This window comes from Macaca thibetana, chromosome 13 (assembly GCF_024542745.1).
Source record: "Macaca thibetana thibetana isolate TM-01 chromosome 13, ASM2454274v1, whole genome shotgun sequence".
Classification (NCBI taxonomy): Eukaryota; Metazoa; Chordata; class Mammalia; order Primates; family Cercopithecidae; genus Macaca; species Macaca thibetana.
The window spans coordinates 46287905-46308798 of NC_065590.1; the positions used below are offsets into that span (position 1 = coordinate 46287905).

Here is a 20894-nt window from a genome sequence, read left to right on the forward strand (position 1 = left end):
ACCATGGCTGTCATGACCGATTCTCATATAGCTATCTGTATTACGTCCCGCCAAGCGAGCAAAAGAAGAACACCTACAAAATACCAATTTCAGACATGGTAAACATGAAAAATATGCATCTAATGGACAAAACATGGCATTTAATCTTTAAGGAAGGGCAAATTGTTCATGTTATCCCGTCAGTGCAAATTTTAACTATACAAGACACTTGAGCCCAAGGACAAATTCTACTTGCTTAATATCTTGTTAGACCTGCACTGTCCAATATGGTAGCCACAAGCCATGTGTTGCTATTTTTTAACTTGTAACAGCTTTATTGAGATGTAATTCACATAAGATTCATCCATTTAAAGTACACAATTCAATGGTTTTTAGTATAGAGTTGTGCAATCATCAACATGATCAATTCTAGAATGTCTTCAGCACCCCAAAAAGAAACTTTTAACTGTCATACTCAGCCAGGCACTGCCAAGGCAGGACTGGTTGAGCTCAGGAGCTTGAGACTAGCCTAGGTAACATAGCAACACCTCGTCTCTGCTTAAAAAAAAAAAAAATTAGCCAGGCGTGGTAGCTCACGCCTGTAATCCCAGCACTTCGGGAGGCCAAGGTGGGCGGATCACGAGGTCAGGAGATCGAGACCATCCTGGCTAACACAGTGAAACCCGTCTCTACTAAAAATACAAAAAATTAGCCGGGCATGGTGGCGGGCGCCTGTAGTCCTAGCTACTTGGGAGGCTGAGGCAGGAGAATGGCGTGAACCCAGGAGGTGGAGCTTGCAGTGAGCCAAGATCGTGCCACTGCACTCCAGCCTGGGCAACAGAGCAGGACTCTGTCTCAAAAAAAAAAACAAAAACAAAAATAAAAGCAAACAAACAAAAAAATTCGCCGGGCATGGTGGCATATGCCTGTAGTCCCAGCTACTCAGGAGGCTACAGTGGAAGTATTGCTTGGGCCCAGCAGGTCGAGGCTGTGGTAAGCTATGATTACACCACTGCATTCTGGCCTATGAGACAGAGCAAGTCCCTGTCTAAAAAAATAAAATGAAATAAAACAAATATAAAGGCATACCTCGTTTTATTGTGTTTTGCTTTATTACACTTCACAGATACTGAGTTTTTTACAAATTGAAGGGTTGCGGCAACCCTGAGTTGAGCAAATCTGTAAGCAACATTTTTCTAACAGCATAAGCTCTCACTTCATGTCTCTGTGTCACATTTTAGTAATTCTCACAATATTTCAAACTTTTTCATTATTATTATATCTGTTATGGTGACTTGTGATCAGTGATCGTTGATGTTACTATTGTAATTGTTTTGGGGCACCACAGACTGAGCCCATATAAGACGGTGAACTTAGTTGGTTAATGTGTATGTTCTGAATGCTCCACCAACTGGTCATTACCCATCTCTCTCCCTCTCCTCAGGTCTCCCTATTCCTTGAGACACAATACTTAAATTAGGCCAATTAAGAACCCTTAACGGCCTCTAAGTGTTCAAGGAAGAGTCACATGTCTCTCACTTTAAATCAAAAGCTAGAAAAGATTAAGCTCAGTGAAAAACACATTTTGAAAGCTATGATAGTCTGAAAGTTATGCTCCTTGTGCCAATCAGTTAACCAAGTTGTGAATGCCAAGGAAAAGTTACTGACAGAAATTACAAGTGCTACTCTCCAGTGAATACAGGAACGACAAAAAAGTAAAACTGCCTTATTGCTGATAGAAAAAATTTTTTTGTTGTTGAGACGGAGTCTTGCTGTCGCCCAGGCTGGAGTGCAGTGGTGCGATCTCAGCTCACCACAACCTCCACCTCCCAGGTTCAAGTGATTCTCCTGCCTCAGCTTCCTGAGTAGCTGGGATTATAGGCGCACGCCACCACGCCCAGCTAAATTTTGTATTTTTAGTAGAGATGGGGTTTCACTATGTTGGTCAGGCTGATCTCGAACTCCTGACCTCATGATCCACTTGCTCTGGCCTCCCAAAGTGCTGGGATTACAGGTGTGAGCCACTCCACCCGGCTGCTAATAGAAAATTTTAATAGTCTGGATGAAAGATAAACAAGACACAAAGTTTCCTTAGGCCAAAGTCTAATCCAGAGCAAAGTCCTAACCTCTCTTCAATTGTATGAAGGCTGAGAGAGGTGAGGAAGGTGCACAAGAAAAGTCTGAAGCTAGTAAAGATTGGTTCATAAGGTTTAAGGAAAGAAGCCATCTCCACAACATAAAAGTGCAACAAGTGCTGAGGCAGAAGCTGCGGGAAGTTATTCAGAAGATCTAGCTAAAATCATTGATGAAGGTGGCTACACTAAACAACAAATTATCAATGTAGATGAAACAGCCTTATACTGGAAGAAGATGCAATCTAGGACTTTCACAGCTAGAGAGGAGAAGCTTGGTTTCAAAGCTTCAAAGGGTAGGTGATTCTCTTGTTAGATGACAGCACAGCTGTTTACATCATGGTTTAATGAGTATTTTAAAGCCCATTGGTGAGATCTACTGCTCAGAAAAAAAAAAGATTCCTTTCTAAGTAAGACTGCTCTTTGACAATGCACCTAGTCACGCAAGAGCTCTAGTGGACATATACTAGGAGATTAAAGTTATTTTCATATCTGCTAATACAGCATCTATTCTGTAGCCCATGGATCAAGGAGTTATCTTCTTATTTTACCATTTAAGAAACACATTTTGGAGCCGGGCTTGATGGCTCACGCCTGTAATCCCAGCACTTTGGGAGGCCGAGGCCAGCGGATCACAAGGTCAGGAGTTCCAGCCCAGCCTGACAAACATGGTGACATCCCACCTCTACTAAAAATACAAAAAATTACCGAGGTATGGTGGTGCGTGCCTGTAGTCCCAGCTACTTGTGAGGCTGAGGCAGAAGAATCACTTGAACCCAGGAGGTGGAGGTTGCTGTGAGCTGAGATTGCACCACTGCACTTCAGCCTGGGCGACAGAGCGAGACTCTGTCTCAAAAAAAAAAAAAAAAAAAAGACTACAGTATAATGTAAATGTAACTTTTATATGCACTGGGAAACAAAACAAAAAAATTGTAATTTGCTTTACTGCAGTTGTCTGGAACCAAACCTACAATATCTCAGAGGTGTGCTTTAATAATAATGCAGAATGTGCTATGCTAGCTCAGTGGTAAGCAAAGGGATTTTTATGAACCTAAATATATGAACTATATATATACACACACATATATAAAAACTAGTAACAGTTCCAGGCTTTATTAGAAAAGTGTTATAAGGTAAAAACAAGTGAAAGTTATCACTGTGGGCTCTTCACTTAATGAACACCTACTACAGTGAAAACCAGACTCTGCGGGTGGGAATACAAAGATATATAAGGTGGTGCTACCCACAGGGAGGGTGTCAGTCTTCAACTTCTGAATTATTCTGACTGCCTGACTGAACCTAAGACGAAAAATCAGGGGCTTTTAGTTTTTACCCAAGTTAGGAAGAGGTACACTACTTTTCAAAACACCATAACCATTGTACCCGAAAAACAAATAGCTACTCCAGAGTTTATTGGCCCTCAACCTCCAACAATATCATTAGATTCAAAGTTTCTATATGTGCTTCTATCACTGGCAAGAGAAAATTAGAATTTTATAATGCAAACATAGAAGACTAGGGATACTTACGTTTTGCCCATAATTTGACAGCTCTTAGGGTGAGTCTAAAAGTTTCTTTATTTGGCACTAAATGCAAAATTTCATCAGTAACTCTACATCCTGAAAAAGACAAAGCATTCATTTTCAATATGCAGCAAATAGTTAATTCAAATGCCCTCCTAACTTCCAGACTCTCGAATACTAAAAATATGAAAGATAATAAAACATCAGGGTTTATTTTATGTATATGAAATTTAGCACTTAGGAGAAATCAGTTTGTTTTAGGATAATTAAAAAATACATGGGTAATGCAATCCAAAATGTGATGTGTCTGAGTATTTTTTAGTTTTCTTCCATATTTGACTGTTAATCAAATACCTCCCAATTACAACACTGTAATTACTTCAATGTAAACCTTTTCCACAAATACTGTAATTTACTGTTACAATCTGGAAATACACCAAAGTCCAATAGTGATTTGGTTAAACAAAAGACACTATAAAACAGTGGTTCTCAATCCCAGCCCTTTGGGAGGCCGAGGTGGGTGGATCACCTGAGGTCAGGAGCTCGACACCAGTCTGGCCAAAATGGTGAAACATACAAAAATTAGCTGGGTGTGGTGGTGGGCATCTATAATCCCAGCTACTCAAAGGGCTGAGGCAGGAGAATCGCTTAGAACCCAGGAGGCGGTGGTTGTAGTGAGCCGAGATTGCGCCACTGCACTCTAGCCTTGGCAACAGAGTGAGACTCTGTCTCAAAAAAAAAAAAAAAACAAAAAAAAAAACAATGGTTCTCAAAGTATGGTCTGGGTACCCCTGGGAATCTGTGAGGTCAAACTTTTTTTATAATAATACTAAGGCTTTCTTTGCTTTTTTCACCGTGTTAACATTTGCACTGATGGTGCAAAAGAAACGGTGGATAAAACTGCAGGTACCTTTGCAGTCAATCAAGATGGGGCAACAGCCGGGCGCGGTGGCTCAAGCCTGTAATCCCAGCACTTTGGGAGGAGACGGGCGGATCACGAGGTCAGGAGATCGAGACCATCCTGGGTAACACAGTGAAACCCCGTCTCTACTAAAAATACAAAAACTTAGCCGGGCGAGGTGGCAGGCGCCTGTAGTCCCAGCTACTCGGGAGGCTGAGGCAGGAGAATGGCGTGAACCCGGGAGGCAGAGCTTGCAGTGAGCTGAGATCCGGCCACTGCACTCCAGCCTGGGTGACAGAGCGAGACTCCGTCTCAAAAAAAAAAAAAAAAAAAAAAAAAAAAAAGATGGGGCAACAAACTGTACTAGCAGAAAAAAATATCTTCACTACCAAACATTTGCAGTTAAAAATAAAGGTGGGGAAAGAACACGTGAGACTGTGTGAGTTGTAAGCTGAACCACCTGCTTTTTTCAAGGAACACCAGTTTTACCTGAAAAAGTAACTGGCAGATGAACTATAGTTATTCAGTGAGGTATTTCTTTTAAAATGAACAAAAGGAACCCCTCCGTTCAAGTAAAATGACAAAATTTGTTGCCAACAATAAAATTTAACCTTTCAAGTCAAACATGAATTTTAGACAACTTTTATCTGTTACTATGAACTTGACACCTTTCCATACTTTTCTGTTGAGACTGGTGGTGATATTAATGAATGCTAGTTTTTTTTTTTCACATTTTATAGTGAAATGTGTATTAACATTTGGAAGATCCAAGTAACTTTGTGACCCAATATTTTCCAAATGACCAAGGCATGATAGTACAGAATCATGCATGAATAAAGGGACCACTCAAAGAACAAGACAGATCAGTGGATTGTTATGTAACAGAATACAAAAAGTCTGATATGATTTTAGACTCCATACTCTAACCTTTAAGAAACTACCATTTTTATTCAGCAACAAAACAGAATATGGATGAACCTCACAAACATGCCAAATGAAAGAACCCTTATGCAAAAGACCACATAGGATTCTTTTTATATGAAATGTCTTTAAGAGGCAAATCTACAAAGCAAGCAAGCACATTAGTGGTTGCCTGGGACTGGGGACTGGAAGGGGAAATGACTGCAAATGTGTACAAAGCATCTTTCGAGAGTGATAAAATATTCTAACATTGGATTGTAGTGTACTAAAGACCAGTGAAGGCCAGGTGAGGTGGTTCACATCTGTAATCCCAGCACTTTGGGAGGCCAAGGTGGGCAGATCACCTGATATCAAGAGTCGGAGGCCAGTGTGACCTACATGGAGAAACCCTGTCTCTAATAAAAATACAAAAAAATCAGCCGGGCGTGGTGGCACATGGCTGTAATCTCAGCTACTCAGGAGGCTGAGGCAGGAGAATCGCTTGAACCCAGGAGGCGGAGGTTGCAGTGAGCTGAGATCGCGCCATCGCACTTCAGCCTGGGCAACAGTGTGAGACTCCGTCTCCAAAAAAAAAAACGAAAGAAAAGAAAAAGACCAGTGAGGTGCACACCTGAAAATGATAAATTTAACGGTATGTAATTATACCTCAATAAAACTGTTAAAAAGAAAAAAAAGTCACTGGTCAAGAAGAACATCTATAATTATCTGAAAAGGCTATGAAAACACTCCTCCCTTTTCCAATTAATTTTTTTTTTTTTTTGAGGCGGAGTCTTCACTCTGTCGCCCAGGCTGGAGTGCAGTGGCACGATCTCGGCTCACTGCAAGCTCCGCCTCCCGGGTCCGCGCCATTCTCCTGCCTCAGCCTCCCAAGTAGCTGGGACTACAGGCCCCCGCCACCACGCCCGGCTAATTTTTTGTATTTTAGTAGAGACGGGGTTTCACCGTGTTAGCCAGGATGGTCTCGATCTCCTGACCTCGTGATCCACCCGCCTCGGCCTCCCAAAGTGCAGGGATTATAGGCGTGAGCCACCGCGCCCGGCCCCTTTTCCAATTAAGAGGACAGATTTTTTTTCTTTCTTTTTTGAGATGGAGACTCGCTCTGTCACCCTGGCTGGAGTGTGGTGGCATGATCTTAGCTCACTGTAACCTCTGCCTTCTGGGTTCAAGCGATATTCCTGCCTCTGTCTCCTGAGTAGCTGGGATTGCAGGCAAGCACCACCTCGCTTGGCTAATTTTTTATTTTTAATAGAAACGGGGTTTGCCATGTTGTACAGGCTGGTCTCAAACTCCTGACCTCAGGTGATCCGCCTGCCTCGGCCTCCCAAAGTGCTGGCATTAGACGCATAAGCCACGGCACCCGGCCTCTTTTTTTTTTTTTTTTTCTAGACAGGGTCTCGCTCTGTCACCTAGGCTAGAGTGCAGTGGTGTAATCACGGCTCACTGCAGCCTCCACCTCCTGAGCTCAGGTGATCCTCCCACCTCAGCCTCCTGAGTAGCTGGAACTACAGGCGAGTGCCACTACATCCAACTAAATTTTTTGTATTTTTTATAGGGATGGGGTTTCAACATGTTATCCCAGCTGGTCTGGAACTCCCAGGCTCAAGTAATCCATTCACCTTGGCCTCCCAAAGTGCTGGTATTATAGGCGTGAGCCACCACGCCCAGCCAGATTTTCTTCTTATATGTTAACCAAAACAAAATATTACAATTGACTGTAGACACAAATAAGAATCTAGCTGTCTTCTATCAGGTCAAATATTAAAGAGATTTGCAAAATGCAAAAAAAAAAAAAAAAAAAGTCATTCTTCACACACAAGTTTATATTAATTTAAAATGGGTTTATTATTTATAAATGACTAAGTATTTTTTAAATTTCTCAGTTTTTATTTCTAACATGGTAAATATTGAAAGATATAACCCACATAAACAAAAGCTTTTTGGGGTCCTCCATAAATCTTAAGAGTGTAAAGAAGTCTTGAGACCAGTAAGTTTGAGAACCACTACTATATATATACACAGTCTTTCAAATAAATTCGTGGTTTTTAGGATTCTTAAATGTGGTCACATTATCTGTATAAACAAAATTACATTTTAAACTGAGTCCAATCTCCAAAATTGAATTATTAGTCAATTCTGCCAAAATGTATCTAATTGTTTTGAAGCAGGTATCTGAGATTTCTTTTTAGAAGCTTACCATTTAAGCTGCGAATACACCTTATATCAAGGCTTCTCAGGCGAGAGTCGTCTCTTAGATCTAAATTATCTGATATGGTTTGTATTGCCAGTCTTGCAAAGACTAGATCAATCTTTGGAAAGATGCGAAAAAAGAGAAAAAAATTACATTTTCTCCTTTCAATCCATCCTCTCCCATCCCACCATAAAAATGTGAAAACCTCTGATTATTAGTTTGGGAAGTTCTACCAAAGCTTCAATAGGCCTATATAGGCAATCTCACATGGGAAAATAACTGTAAAGTTTTGTTAAGGTAATTAAACTTTCGAATTAATGAAAGCATTTAAATTTTAGCATATATGCCAAGCATAAAAAAAAAAAAATCAAAGCCTTATGAGCAAATTTCTAGATAAAGATAGAAGATCCAACACACATTTACATTCGCTCCCTCTTGAAACCTCACTAAAATACCAGGAAAATTTAATTTAGTTTTTTTGTTTAGTATTATTTTTATTTTAAATGCAAAATTCACTAGGACAAAGAACAGAAAGTGACAACAGCAAAAGCTATGAAAGCTGGAAAGCAGATGGACAAGTGGTAACAGACCCAGTAGACCTAAGAAAGCAGGTAAAAATGTTGTATCTAGGAAATAAGGTCAGGAGGCTGTAAATAAATACAGACATAAAAAAAAAGGCACATTTAAAGAATAAAATAGTATTCTTAGAAATTAAAAATATGGGCTGGGCGCAGTGGCTCACACCTGTAATCCCACCATTTTGGGAGGCTGAGGTGGGTGGATCACGAGGTCAGGAGATCCTGGCTAACATGGTGAAACCCCATTTCTACTAAAAATACAAAAAATTAAGTCAGGTGTGGTGGTGTGTGCCTGGAATCCCAGCCACTCAGGAGGCTGAGGTGGAAGGATCACTTGAACTCAGGTGCTCAAAGGTGCAGTGAGTTATGATTGTGTCACTATACTCCAGCCTGGGCCACAGAGTTAGACCCCATCTCTTTATTTAAAAAAAAAAAAAAAAAAAAAAATTTGATTTTTTAAAATATGCACTTATGTTAAGCCTGTTTTCAGAAAACAAACTTACGAGTTAAACAGTTCAATTGTAAAGTCACAAAAATATTAAACACTTACTTCAATACCATCAAATTCAAATTTTATAACAGGTACAAAGGCATCTTCTACAGCCTACAAAAAAGGAAAACAATTTTAACATATAGGTGTAATCCCTTCTTTATCCTTCCTAACTACCAATAATGTGAATATCTTTGCTCCCAATTTGTATTTTAACTCAACAGACAAAGTGAAAATGCTTTTGGTCTTACATTCTAGGTATTTCTACTTTGTGACCTGTATTATGTAAGAAACACAAAATGCTTATAATGGTATCTAATTTATTATCCCTCTAAAAATATTCCTCAGAACTGGAAAGCAAAACTGCTATCGTCTGCAGCCATAAAAAAGAATGAGTTCATGTCCTTTGTAGGGACGTGGATGAAACTGGAAGCCATCATTCTCAGCAAACATAGGAACAGAAAACCAAACACTGCATGTTCTCACTTATAAGTGAGAGTTGAACAATGAGAACACATGGACATAGGGAGAGGAACGTCACACATTGGGGCCTGTCTGGGGGTGGGGAACAAGGGGAGGGAGAACATTAGGACAAATACCTAATGCATGCAGGGCTTAAAATCTAGATGACAGGTTGATGGGTACAGCAAACCACCGTGGCACAAGTATACCTATGTAACAAACCTGCACGTTCTGCACATGTATCTTAGAAGTTAAAGTAAAATTAAAAAACAAACAAACAAACAAAAAAACAAAAAGCTGCTATTATCTGGGTACTTATAATTTCTTGAGTCTAAACTGAAAACTGATTATTTAGAAAGGCTACTAGGGTTAGAAATTTTAAAATAATGAGAGCTCATGATTTATATATTAAAAATTTAATTAATACAGTTGAGATTAGTAGAAATAATGGTTTTCTGAGTCTTCCTTAACTCCCCAACCTAATAAATTCTTAACTTCCTTGTCTAAAAACATTCCCAGATTCCCCAAATATCACAGATTCTTTGACCTTCACCTTATTCTAGTACTTCAGAATGCATTAACACTGTTTTGTTTATTTAGTTCACATAACCCCCTCTTCAACAAACAATGTCAGGTTTACTACTGTATCTGTAAGACTAATGACAGCATCTAACAAATTACTGGTGCTGAAATTTTATTTGCTGAATGAATGGCTAGATATACACATATAAAGAGTTACTAACTGAACTTTACACATAATAGCACTCATCATTTGATATGTATCAATCATTATTGGCTATTACAGTAAATGGTTTATGTAAATATCTCATCAATACTCAAAAACCTTATAAAAAAGTTACTACCACATTTCCATTTTACAGATTGGGAAATAGGCTCAGAGGATTATTAGGTTACCTGACCAAGATCTAGGAGCTATTATGTAGTAGGTTCTAGATGCCAACCCAAGTCTGTATAACTCTAAGGCCCATGTTCTTAATCATCATTTAATCATCACGTATTAAAGTTACTCTTATTAAATATCTCCTAATAGTAACTTAGGAGGTATTTCAATAGTCTTAAGCCCTAGCTTTTATAGATATTTGTTACTAATCTAAATTCAAAATATTAAATGCCAGAGGATACTTACTCTTAAGTTTCTAATGCCATCTTGATGTTTCAATTTTTCAAAAAAAGACTGAAAAAAATCAGATCTCTCCACGTGTCTTGGAGCTACACAAAGTGCATCAATGTCAGCTCCTGTAAATTAAAGTAGTTCTTAAGAAGAATATATTATGTGTTATATTTTTTGTTAAAGTACACTCAAACATATGCACAGAAGAAAGTATGGAAGCTAGGTACAAGAAAATGTTAACAATGATTAGCTGTAAGTAGTGGAATAATGGGAACTTTGTTCTCCTGTATTTTCTAATTATGAACAAGAGTTTGTCATTGAATGTTCTTAGCACTAGAACACAGAAAAGCAGTTACCTTTGGTGTGTACTCCAAGCCTATAGGATCCAAATGTGAAAATTTTACCACCAACAGTAGCCACAACAGAAGGTGGGAGGTTCTAAAATAAAATTAAGCAGAAGATATTCAATTATTCAAATTATTTAGCACAAAAGTCACCTCAACATTGGCTGCGCGTGGTGGCTCACACCTGTAATCCCAGCACTTTGGGAGGTTGAGGCCAGCAGATCACCTGAGGTCAGGAGTTTGAGACCAGCCTGGCCAACATGGCAAAACCCCTTCTCTACTAGAAATACAAAAGTTAGCTGGGCCTGGTGGTGGGCGCCTGTAATTCTAGCTACTTGGTAGGCTGAGGCAGGAGAATCACTTGAACCTGGGAAGTGGAGGTTGCAGTGAGCCGAGATCGTGCCATTGTACTCCAGCCTGGGGAACAAGAGCGAAACTCCACCTCAAAAATTAAAAAAAAAAAAAAAAATCACCATAATGTCTACCGGCCTTTATTGAGCAAATGATCAGACTTGTCAACTTTGTCAAGATTAGACTAGTAAAAGTACTTCACAGATCCTCTGACTGTGATTTGAAGTAGTAAGGGTATTACCAGAGGGAAGACAAAACAAATTCACCCCCACTACACATGCATACATCTCTATCTAAAGAAAAGCTTTTCTTTTTAATCACTTGACCATACATGTCCCCTCCAATTGCCTGTCTTTTGCTTCATCACTCTTTTGGTAGTCACCAAGGAACTCTCACTAAACTAATGTGCTTTCATCTCTCTAAAACATAATACTCTTGGCCAATCCATATCCCCTTTAGTTTTTGTGACAGGTATGTTTAATTTCTTGATTCTAGCTGTACAACCTTTCTGTAAGAACGGGGTCATTCCTGACATGATCTCCTTATGAGAGCTATTCCAACAAGCTTAATTAACATTTCTTGGTTTATAACATAATTAAAATGCTACCTTTTGGCTGGGCATGGTCATGTCTGCAATCCCAGCACTTTGGGAGACTGAGGCAAGAGGACCACTTGTGTCCAGTTCAAGACCAGCCTGGGCAACACAATGAGACTCCATCTCTACAAAAAATAAAAAATTAGCTGGGCATGGTGGTGTGTGCCTCTAGTCCAGCTACTCGGGAGGTTGTGATGGGAGGACTGCTTGAGCCCAGGAGGTTGAGCCTCAGCAAGAGTGAAATCCTACCTCAAAAAAAAAAACAAAAGAAAAGAAAAAAAGCTAATTTTCGCCTCTCTTCAGAGCCAATTCCAAAAGCCCATCAGATATTCACTCAAGTATCCTGATCCACTTCAATATCTAGCCTCAAGCAAGCAAAAAAAATTATTCCAATGCTAACAGATATTGCTTCTGAGTTCTCTATTTTTGTTCCTCATTTTCCTCACTGCCCAAACCTTTTCCTTCTTCTTGGCTTACCAATTCTTAGCTTATATCCCTCAAATTTGTGGCCTCCTTTCTATTCAACGAATACTCCCCTAATTCTAGGCTATTTAATGGCATCCTAAACTACCCTCTAATTAATCTTCCTTTTCTCTTTCACTATCTTGTATAAAATTCACTGGCTGATGTTCTTAAATTACTCTATTAAAATATAGCTGTTCTACTCAAAAGTTGCCAATGCCTTTTTCTCTAACTACTGAGGTAAGGATCCTTGGGCCTGTTGTTGAAAATCTCCACGTGTTCCTAGGGATCCTTCTCGCCTTCTTATCTTCCTTTCTGAAGCTCCAACTACCAACCAACCAACCAACCAACCAACCAACCAACCAACCAACCAACATGGTTACAGAATCCAGCCTCCTTTCCACTGCATTTGCCATTGTCCCTGCCTCAAGTGCTTGCCCATCCTCTCTGGGCATCTTTTGTTTTTTGGGGTTTTTTTTTTTTTAAAAAACAGATGGAGATGGGGTCTCACTGTGTTGCCTAGGCTGAAGTAAGCACAGCAGTGTGATCTTAGCTCACCGCAGCCTCAAACTACTGAGCACAAAATACTCCTCCTGCCTTGGCTTCCAGAGTATCTGAGACTACAGGCATGTACCACCGCGCCTGGATAATTTTTAAATAATTTTTGTAAAGATGGGGTCTTGCTTTGTTGCCCAGGCTGGTCTCAAGTTCCTGTTTTTAAGCAATCCCCCTGTGTCGGCCTCCCAAAGTGTTGAGATCACGGGCATGAGCCACAATGTCCAGCTTCTGGCTATCAGTATCATCCACTTTTGGAAGTTCACTTCAAGTTCCACCTCTTCCATGAAGCCTTCCCTGGTTATCCTTACTCCCTAACAAGCTTTTTTTTCCTCTGTGCTCTCAGCCCTTAAAATTCTTAAATTCTTTTTTGCTATATTTACTGACTTTTTTGGTATGTAAAATCATATTTAATCTTTAATATTTAAATTTCTCAAAGTTAAGAACTTTGTCTACTACTTCTCTGTATTTTCTCACAATGCCCAGTACAAGTTCTGAAGAATAATATGTGCTGATTAACTTCACCTTGAATAAAAGTATCTATATAATAGGATATTATGCTTAACGCCTCTGTGTAATGAATATTAATGTTCAGAGTATCACAAATAATTTTATAGCTAAAAAGAAGTCAGTAAATTTATTAATCAGATTTTTTAAAGAGACAGAGTCTCATTATGCTGCCAGGCTGGCCTTGAACTCTTGGGCTCAAGATCTTCCTGCTTCAGCCTCCTGAGTAGCTGGGACTACAGGCATGCACCACTATGCCCAGGAATCTATAAATTTATTCATAATTAACATGAATGAAATGGACAGAGAAGCCAGGACCTTAAAAAAATCTTTTAGTTCACATTTCTACTTTGAGAAGTCTGATTCTTGGATGATTTATGAGAAAGTGATACACTAAATCACAGTTTGCCACGGCCATAGTATCTAACTAAAATTATTTGATCTGGGGTTCTATACTATTTAAAGTTTAAATATCCCAATTGTGTATGGATTCAAATCATCTTTGATTGAACCCAAATCCTTCAGTTACTTTCCAAAGTAAAACATACATAAAGAGAATTATAGGCTGTGAGTGGTGGCTCTTGCCTGCAATCCTAACACTGCGGGAGGCTGAGGTGGAAGGTTCACTTGAGCTCAAGAGTTCAAGATCAGCCTGGACAACACAGTGAGACCTCATGACTTTTTTTTTTATTTGAAAAAAAAGAGAGAATTATAGGTTGGGCATGGTTGCGACTCACGCCTGTAATCTCAACACTTTGGGAAGCCAAGGCAGGAGGATCACTTGAGTACAAGAGTTTGAGGCCAACCCGGGCGACATGGCAAGACCCTATCTCTACAAAAAAAAAAAAAAGTAGCTGGGCATCAGGATGTGTACCTGCAGTCTCTGCTACTTGGGGGGCTTGGGTGGGAGGATTGCTTGAGCCCAGGAGTTTTGAGGCTGTAGTGAGCCATGATTATGCATGCCACCGCACTACAGCTTGGGAGACAGAGATCCTTCCCGCATTCCCCCACATGAAAGAGACAATTATAATTCACATAGAAAAATGACCTCATCTACTCAATGGAAGATGTTAACTTATTTTTTTTTTTAATTACTTGTGACTAGAATTTCACCTGCTCAGAATTTGACTCATCCAATAACTTTAACTATTGATAACCCTGTTGAGTTCAGAAATGAGACAGACGGCCTTTTGGCAACAAAAGTAAACAGCATAAAGACCATGTTAAACTCAATGACTATAGTCCTTAGGAGACTCAACTTTATTCTGAGCCCACTGTTTAAAGCTGTAAAAGAAAAATTCTAGACCAGGTGTGGTGGCTCACGCTTATAATCCTAGCACTTTGGGAGGCCAAGGCGGGTGGATTGCTTGAACTCAGGAGTTTGAGATCAGCCTGGCCAACATGGCAAAACCCTGTCTCTAACAAAAATACAAAAATTACCCAGGCATGGTGGCGCATGCCTGTGGTCCCAACTATGTCGGAGGACTGCTGGAGCCTGGGAGGCGGAGGTTGCAGTGAGCTGAGATCGCGCCACTGTATTCCAGCCTGGGTGACGGAGTGAGACTCTCATCTCCAAAAAAAAAAAAAAAAAATCTGCAGGTGATTACCTAATTTCTAAATCCGTGCAGATTAAGGGACAGAAAGGGACTTTACAGGTAGACACACTGACAACTGTGAGACGTTACCTTTCAACTGACTGCTGTTAGGGCAAAGATGGGAAAACTATGAAAATCAAAAACCTTAAAATGTAACAGTATTGTCTACCTAGTGATGAGGCAAATGGTATCACCCAGTTGAACATTCTCTCCCTCATTCTGGTACAGCCAGTAAAATAATCTTCACAGTGGTGATTCTCAGACAACAATAAAAATTCAATTGTGAGGCTGGGCACGGTGGCTCATGCCTGTAAGTCAAGAGCTGAGGTGAGATCGTGCCACTGCACTACAGCCTGGGCGACACAGCAAGACTCTGCTTCCAAAAAAAATAATAATAATAAATAAAATTTAGGCTGGGCATGGTGGCTCACACCTGTAATCCCAGCACTGTGGGAAGCTGAGGCAGGCGATCACTTTGGGAGGCCGAAGAGAACGGATCACTTGAGGTCAGGAGTTCGAGACCAGCCTGGCCAACATGGTGAAACCCCATCTCTACTAAAAATACAAAAATTAGCTGATGGCATGGTGGCATGCACCTGTAATCCCAGCTACTCGGGAGGCTGAGGCAAGTGAACTGTTTGAACCCAGGGGCAGAGGCTGCAGTGAGCCAAGATTATGCCACTGCACTGCAGCCTGGGCAACAGAGACAGACCATGTCTCAAACAAAAACAAAACCAAGGCCAGGTGTGCTGTAATCCCAGCACTTTGGGAGGCTGAGACGGATAGATCACCTGAGGTCAGGAGTTCGAGACCAGCCTGACCATTACAGTGAAACCCCGTCTCTACTAAAACTACAAAAATTAGCCGGGTATGGTGGGAAGTATCCCAGCTACTTGGGAGGCTAAGACAGGAGAATCGCTTGAACCTGGGAGGTAGAGATTGCTGTGAGCTGAGATCTCACCACTGCACTCCAGCTAGGGCAACAGAGCAAGATTATGTCTCAAAACAAAAACAAAAACAAAAACAATTATATTCAAAATATAGTTGGCCTTCCATATCTGCAGATTCAACCAATCGTGCACGGATAAAAAATATTGGGGGGGAAAAAGCCATAAAAAATAAAGCAAATTTTAGGCAAGGCGCAGTGGCTCATGCCTGTAATTCCAGCACTTTGGAAGGCTGAGGTCAGAGGACTGCTGGAAACCAGGAGTTTGAGACCAGCCTGGGTAATATAGTGAGACTCTTGTCTCTACAAAAAATAATGAAGAAAATAAGCCAAGCACAATTGTGCATTCCTACAGTTACAGCTATTCACGAGGCTAAGGTGGGAGGATCACTTGAGCCCAGGAGTTTGAGACTGCAGTGAGCTATATAACTGTGCCACTGTACTGCAGCCTGGGTGACAGAGGAAGAGTCTATCTATAAAAAAAAATAAAATAAAATTTATGGCCGGGCATGGTGGCTCACGCCTGTAATGCCAGCACTTGGGGAGGCTGAGGTGAGATCGTGCCACTGCACTACAGCCTGGGCGACAGAGCGAGACTCTGTCTCCAAAAAAATAATAACAATAAATAAAATTTAGGCTGAGCGTGGTGGCTCACGCCTGTAATCGCAGCACTGTGGGAGGCTGAAGCAGGTAGATCACCTGAGATCAGGAGTTCGAGACCAGCCTGGTCAACATGATGAAACCACGTCTCTATTAAAAATACAAAAATTTGTCCAGAGTGGTGGTACACGCCTGTAGTCCCAGCTACTCAGGAGGCTGAGGCAAGATAATCGCTTGAACTGGGAGGAGTAGGTTGCAGTGAGCCAAGATTGCGCCACTGTACTCCAGCCTAGGTGAAAGAGTGAGATTCCGTCTCAAAAAAAAAAAAAAAATTAAACATGCTAATAAAAAAAAAATTACAGTGACAACTATTTACATAGCATTAACATTGTATTAGATATTTTAAGTAATCTAGAAATGATTGAAAGTATGCAAAAGGATATGAAAGGGTAACATGCAAATATGTACTATATTACTTTATATAAGGAACCTGAGCATCCACAGATTTTAGTATCTTTGGAGGTCACAGAACCAATCCCCCAGAGGATACCAAGGGAGGACTGCACTACACAAAGCAGGAAAATGTAATCAATTTCAGGGGAAAAATAGTTAAGCTACAGGAGGGGAAAAGAGTTCTGTAGTTATAAATTAGTTTGCAAATTCCTATGTCTTAGGAACCAAGCAGGTAGGCAAATAAGGGAATCCCACATGAGAAACATAGTAACTGCTCAACTAATCACCTTGCAAAGAAAACAAGGAGTGGTGGGGGCCATGAGGCAATGGAAGATAGGAGCCCAATCCCCTTCAAGCCTCTTCCTGCTGTGCACAAAGGCAGGCCCAGCATTGCCAGATCTAACACTTTATAAAAACAGTTGAAATGTGATTTTTAAGTAAAATCTGATATTTGGCCTACTACATACGAGTCAAACAAGACAATTATGTAGACTCACAGCTATATATTGGCTACTTCTGGGTAAATCCTCATCTACTTAGAAATTCAACCGTCTAGACCAGTTCATTCCTATGTATACCAGAGAGCCAAGCTTTGATGTATTTCAGCTACTTCTCAACACCTGCATCTCATTGCCAGGATGAATGACCAAGATATAATAAAAACAAGAATTCCACATAGTTTAAAGTCTTACCTTACTCTCACTGACATCAGAAATCCATTCTTTTACTAAATTGTTCAATTTACCAAGAACCACTAGCCTATTAAAAAAAAAAAAAAAAGCTTCAGATTAAAATGAACAAACAGTATTTTTAAAAACCCATATAGGCAATACCCTTTGTGTTGATGTTAGGGTAAAACCAAAACATACATGCAATAATGCTATCACATCTATTGACACAGGGCCATCTCTTTGGCATTCTTAGATCCTTAATAGTGTCAAAGAGGTGATAAATCTGATTACAATATTTTAGTTTTTGAGCTATGTTCAAAATTCAAAAAGCCTAATAAAAACCATAAAATTGCCTTCAATGAGGCTCTAAAGGCCTAGTGAATTGTCAACTTTCTTGGCTTTACTATGGAATTAATTCAATTCAATGTGGTAATAGAAGCTAGAATTGCTAGTAATAGGTCTTTGACTAATTAAAATGGGCAAACTAATTACTGGCTAATTTCTGTCTAATAGTATTAAAGAAGTTTAGTATTATTAAAACAAACTTATAACCAATGGCATAAATGAATCCACATTTAGAAGAGAAAAGCAGGGTTTAAGACATCCCAAAGAAGGCCAGGTGTGGTGGCTCACGCCTTTAATCCCAGCACTTTGGGAGGCTGAGGTGGGCAGATCACGAGGTCAGGAGATCGAGACTATCCTGGCTAACACGGTGAAATCCCATCTCTACTAAAAATACAAAAAAAATTAGCTGGCCATGGCGGCATGCGCCTGTAGTCTCAGCTGCTGGGGAGGCTGAGGCAGCAGAATGGCGTGAATCTGGGAGGCGGAGCTTGCAGTGAGCCAAGATCATGCCACTGCACTTCAGCCTGGGTGACATAGCAAGACTCTGTCTACAAAAAAAAAAAAAAAAAAAAAAAAAAAAAAGACATCCCAAAGATAACATGCAAAACTGAACTTCTGTCCAAACTTACTCCTTCAAGGTGCCGAGACCAAAAATCTTGGCCATCATCCTTGACCTCTCTCTCACACACATTCCAGTCATTAAACTCTAAGAACCCTACCTTTAAAATATATCCAGATTTCTACTTTTTATTACCTCTATGACCATCCTCCAGGTTCTAGCCAGCATTATTTCCTCCTGGGGCTATTATAATTGCTAGATAACTGGTTTCTCTGCTCTGCCCTTGCACTTCTCTTAAGATTACTCTAATACAGCAGCCAGAGTGACTGTTAAAACTTTTTTAAGTCCAGTCATGTCAACCTTCTTCTCAAAACTCTAATAGCTTCTCACTTCACTCAGAATAAACCAAACCTTGACAACACCTTACAAGGTCCTAAGAGCTCTTGCCCTCCAAGCTCCTTCCCACCTTGCTTTCTGCAAGCCTATATCTTCCTGCTTCCTCACTGCTGATACCCAGGGTATCTTGCTAAGTACTCTTCAAATACACCACTTCAAGAGTTCTGCCTAGAACACTTTTCCTTCAGATAGACACATGGCTCCCTCTTTCATCTTTAAATATTCCCTTAAATGTGACTTTTTCAATGAGGCTTTCCCTGAAACCTCTACCCCCTCAGCTTTTTCTCAGTAGCACTTATCATGTGTAATATTACTCACGAGTGTAATACTGATATTATTGATGACAAATCTCTTCCTCTAACCCCTACCTAAAATGTAAGCTCCAAGAGGGCCAAGACTTTTCTTTTTGTCATTTCTGCACCTGTATGTAGAGACATAGTAGGTATTCAATATGTTCGTAGAATTAATGATTAAACAGTACACTGTCAAATATTTTATGGTTTTCAATGACACACCTGTGGTTCAATTCTTCCTCATCTTCAAACACTCCAAATGGTTTCATGGCGTCAATTAATTTCTGTGTGTAAATATGATCAATTTCTTTAGGACACGCCAAACTAATCGGAGAGGTAATTCCATAATGCTTTTGTTGACACTGGCTGTCCAGCATGGTGTTTCTGTTCAAGAAAATAAGAAAAATGAAACAACAGAAAAAATTTAAAATATATATCATACTGATACATTGAATCTCTCAATCTACTCATGTTAATTCAGTTACCTTAAAAGTTTACTTAGTACTAACAGTGGGGGCAGATACTTTCTTTTAAAGGAAAAATGAGTATTTTATGTTTATGTTTATGAAGGGGCTATTCATACTGCCTGCAGCTTTCATGGTTAGGATGTCTTTTAAAGCCAAACGCAGCATGTGTTGGCATCAAGACAATTGTACCAACACCACTCAGCTCAAACCCAGAGTTTGATTGGGATCTGCGCCAGGGCCACCTCCACTACCCTGCAGACTTAAGTCAAGTACCATCCAGATTCTAGAATCTTTGAAAAGCAGTCAACCACTTGAAAGAAAGCTTTTAGTAAAAACAATGGGTTTTTTTTCCCCAGGAAAGAAATGAAAACATCCCATTAGAAGGTCCTTGTGAAATAATCTGGCTTTTAAAAAGGAAATCACAATTAGATTTGTCCTTGGGAAACCTAGGTTAACATCCTCTGCTTGAATCAGAGTTTACAGTCCTAGTATTTTGCCACTCTAGCTAATTATTCTCTTCATTTTAGACTGGTACCCATACCATCTTCGCATTGAAATAAAATTCTTTACACTACTGGCAATCTTTTGGAAGATACATGAGCCACCCTCTAAAGATCTTAGCCATCAGGAAACTACGGTCTTGAATAAAGTACAACAGAAGTTCTGAGAGTTCTTTTTTTTTTTTTTTTTTTTTTGAGATGGAGTCTCTCTCTGTCTCCCAGGCTGAAGTGCACTAGGGAGATCTCAGCTCACTGCAACCTCCGCCTCTTGGGTTCAAGCAATTCTCCTGCCTCAGCCTCTCAAGTAGCTGGGATTACAGGAATGTGCCACCACATCCAGCTAATTTTTGTATTTTTAGTAGAGATGGAGTTTCGCCATGTTGGCCAGGCTGGTCTCGAACTCCTGACCTCAGGTGATCCACCAGTCTCGGCCTCCCACAGTGCTGGGATCAAGAGCCACTGCGCTCGGCCAATTGAAGTTCTGAGACTTTGAGTTTACACAAACTAATTAACTTCAAAATAAATTCTGGGACCAACAGGGGTTGGCAAAACTTCTAATTTTGCTATGAAAGTGAAAACATACACACTAAACAACCAACGCTACCATTTGTCTTCAACATGCTTCCATGAAGGGCCATTAACACCAAGAGTAAGAATGTAATCTCAAAATTATAATCAATCTTTCAAGTTGAATAAATTAGCCCTGTAAAAAATAACACATTATAGAGATCGTTTAATTGTTTTTGGATTTTAACTCGTCAAAACACTGTCTTACCCCTACTAAGTGCACAGAGTAAGACACGCTCTTTAGATAAAGATCTCATTAGAGGCCAGGCGTGGTGGCTCATGCCTGTAATCCCAGTACTCTGGGAGGCTGAGGTGGGTGGATTACCTGAGGTCAGAAGCTCAAGACCAACCTGGACAACATGGTGAAACCCCGTCTCTACGG

At 40.1% G+C, this 20894-nt stretch overlaps 1 protein-coding gene across 4 annotated transcripts in view; it reads right to left on the reverse strand.

The window, feature by feature from the left end:
* PAPOLG (poly(A) polymerase gamma) overlaps nt 1-20894 on the reverse strand; it is a 42993-nt gene that overhangs the window by 19742 nt on the left and 2357 nt on the right. For 3 of the 4 annotated variants that reach the window (XM_050753471.1, XM_050753470.1, XM_050753474.1), the window contains exons 2-8: nt 19201-19362; nt 17407-17473; nt 10663-10744; nt 10322-10431; nt 8773-8826; nt 7651-7762; nt 3641-3730 (exon numbers count right to left, since the gene is read on the reverse strand). In XM_050753471.1, coding sequence (XP_050609428.1) covers nt 3641-3730; nt 7651-7762; nt 8773-8826; nt 10322-10431; nt 10663-10744; nt 17407-17473; nt 19201-19362 — 677 coding nt within the window. Of the gene's footprint in view, nt 1-3640; nt 3731-7650; nt 7763-8772; nt 8827-10321; nt 10432-10662; nt 10745-11608; nt 11722-17406; nt 17474-19053; nt 19107-19200; nt 19363-20894 lie in introns of those variants that run through there. The other variant, XM_050753473.1, reaches the window with a different exon arrangement.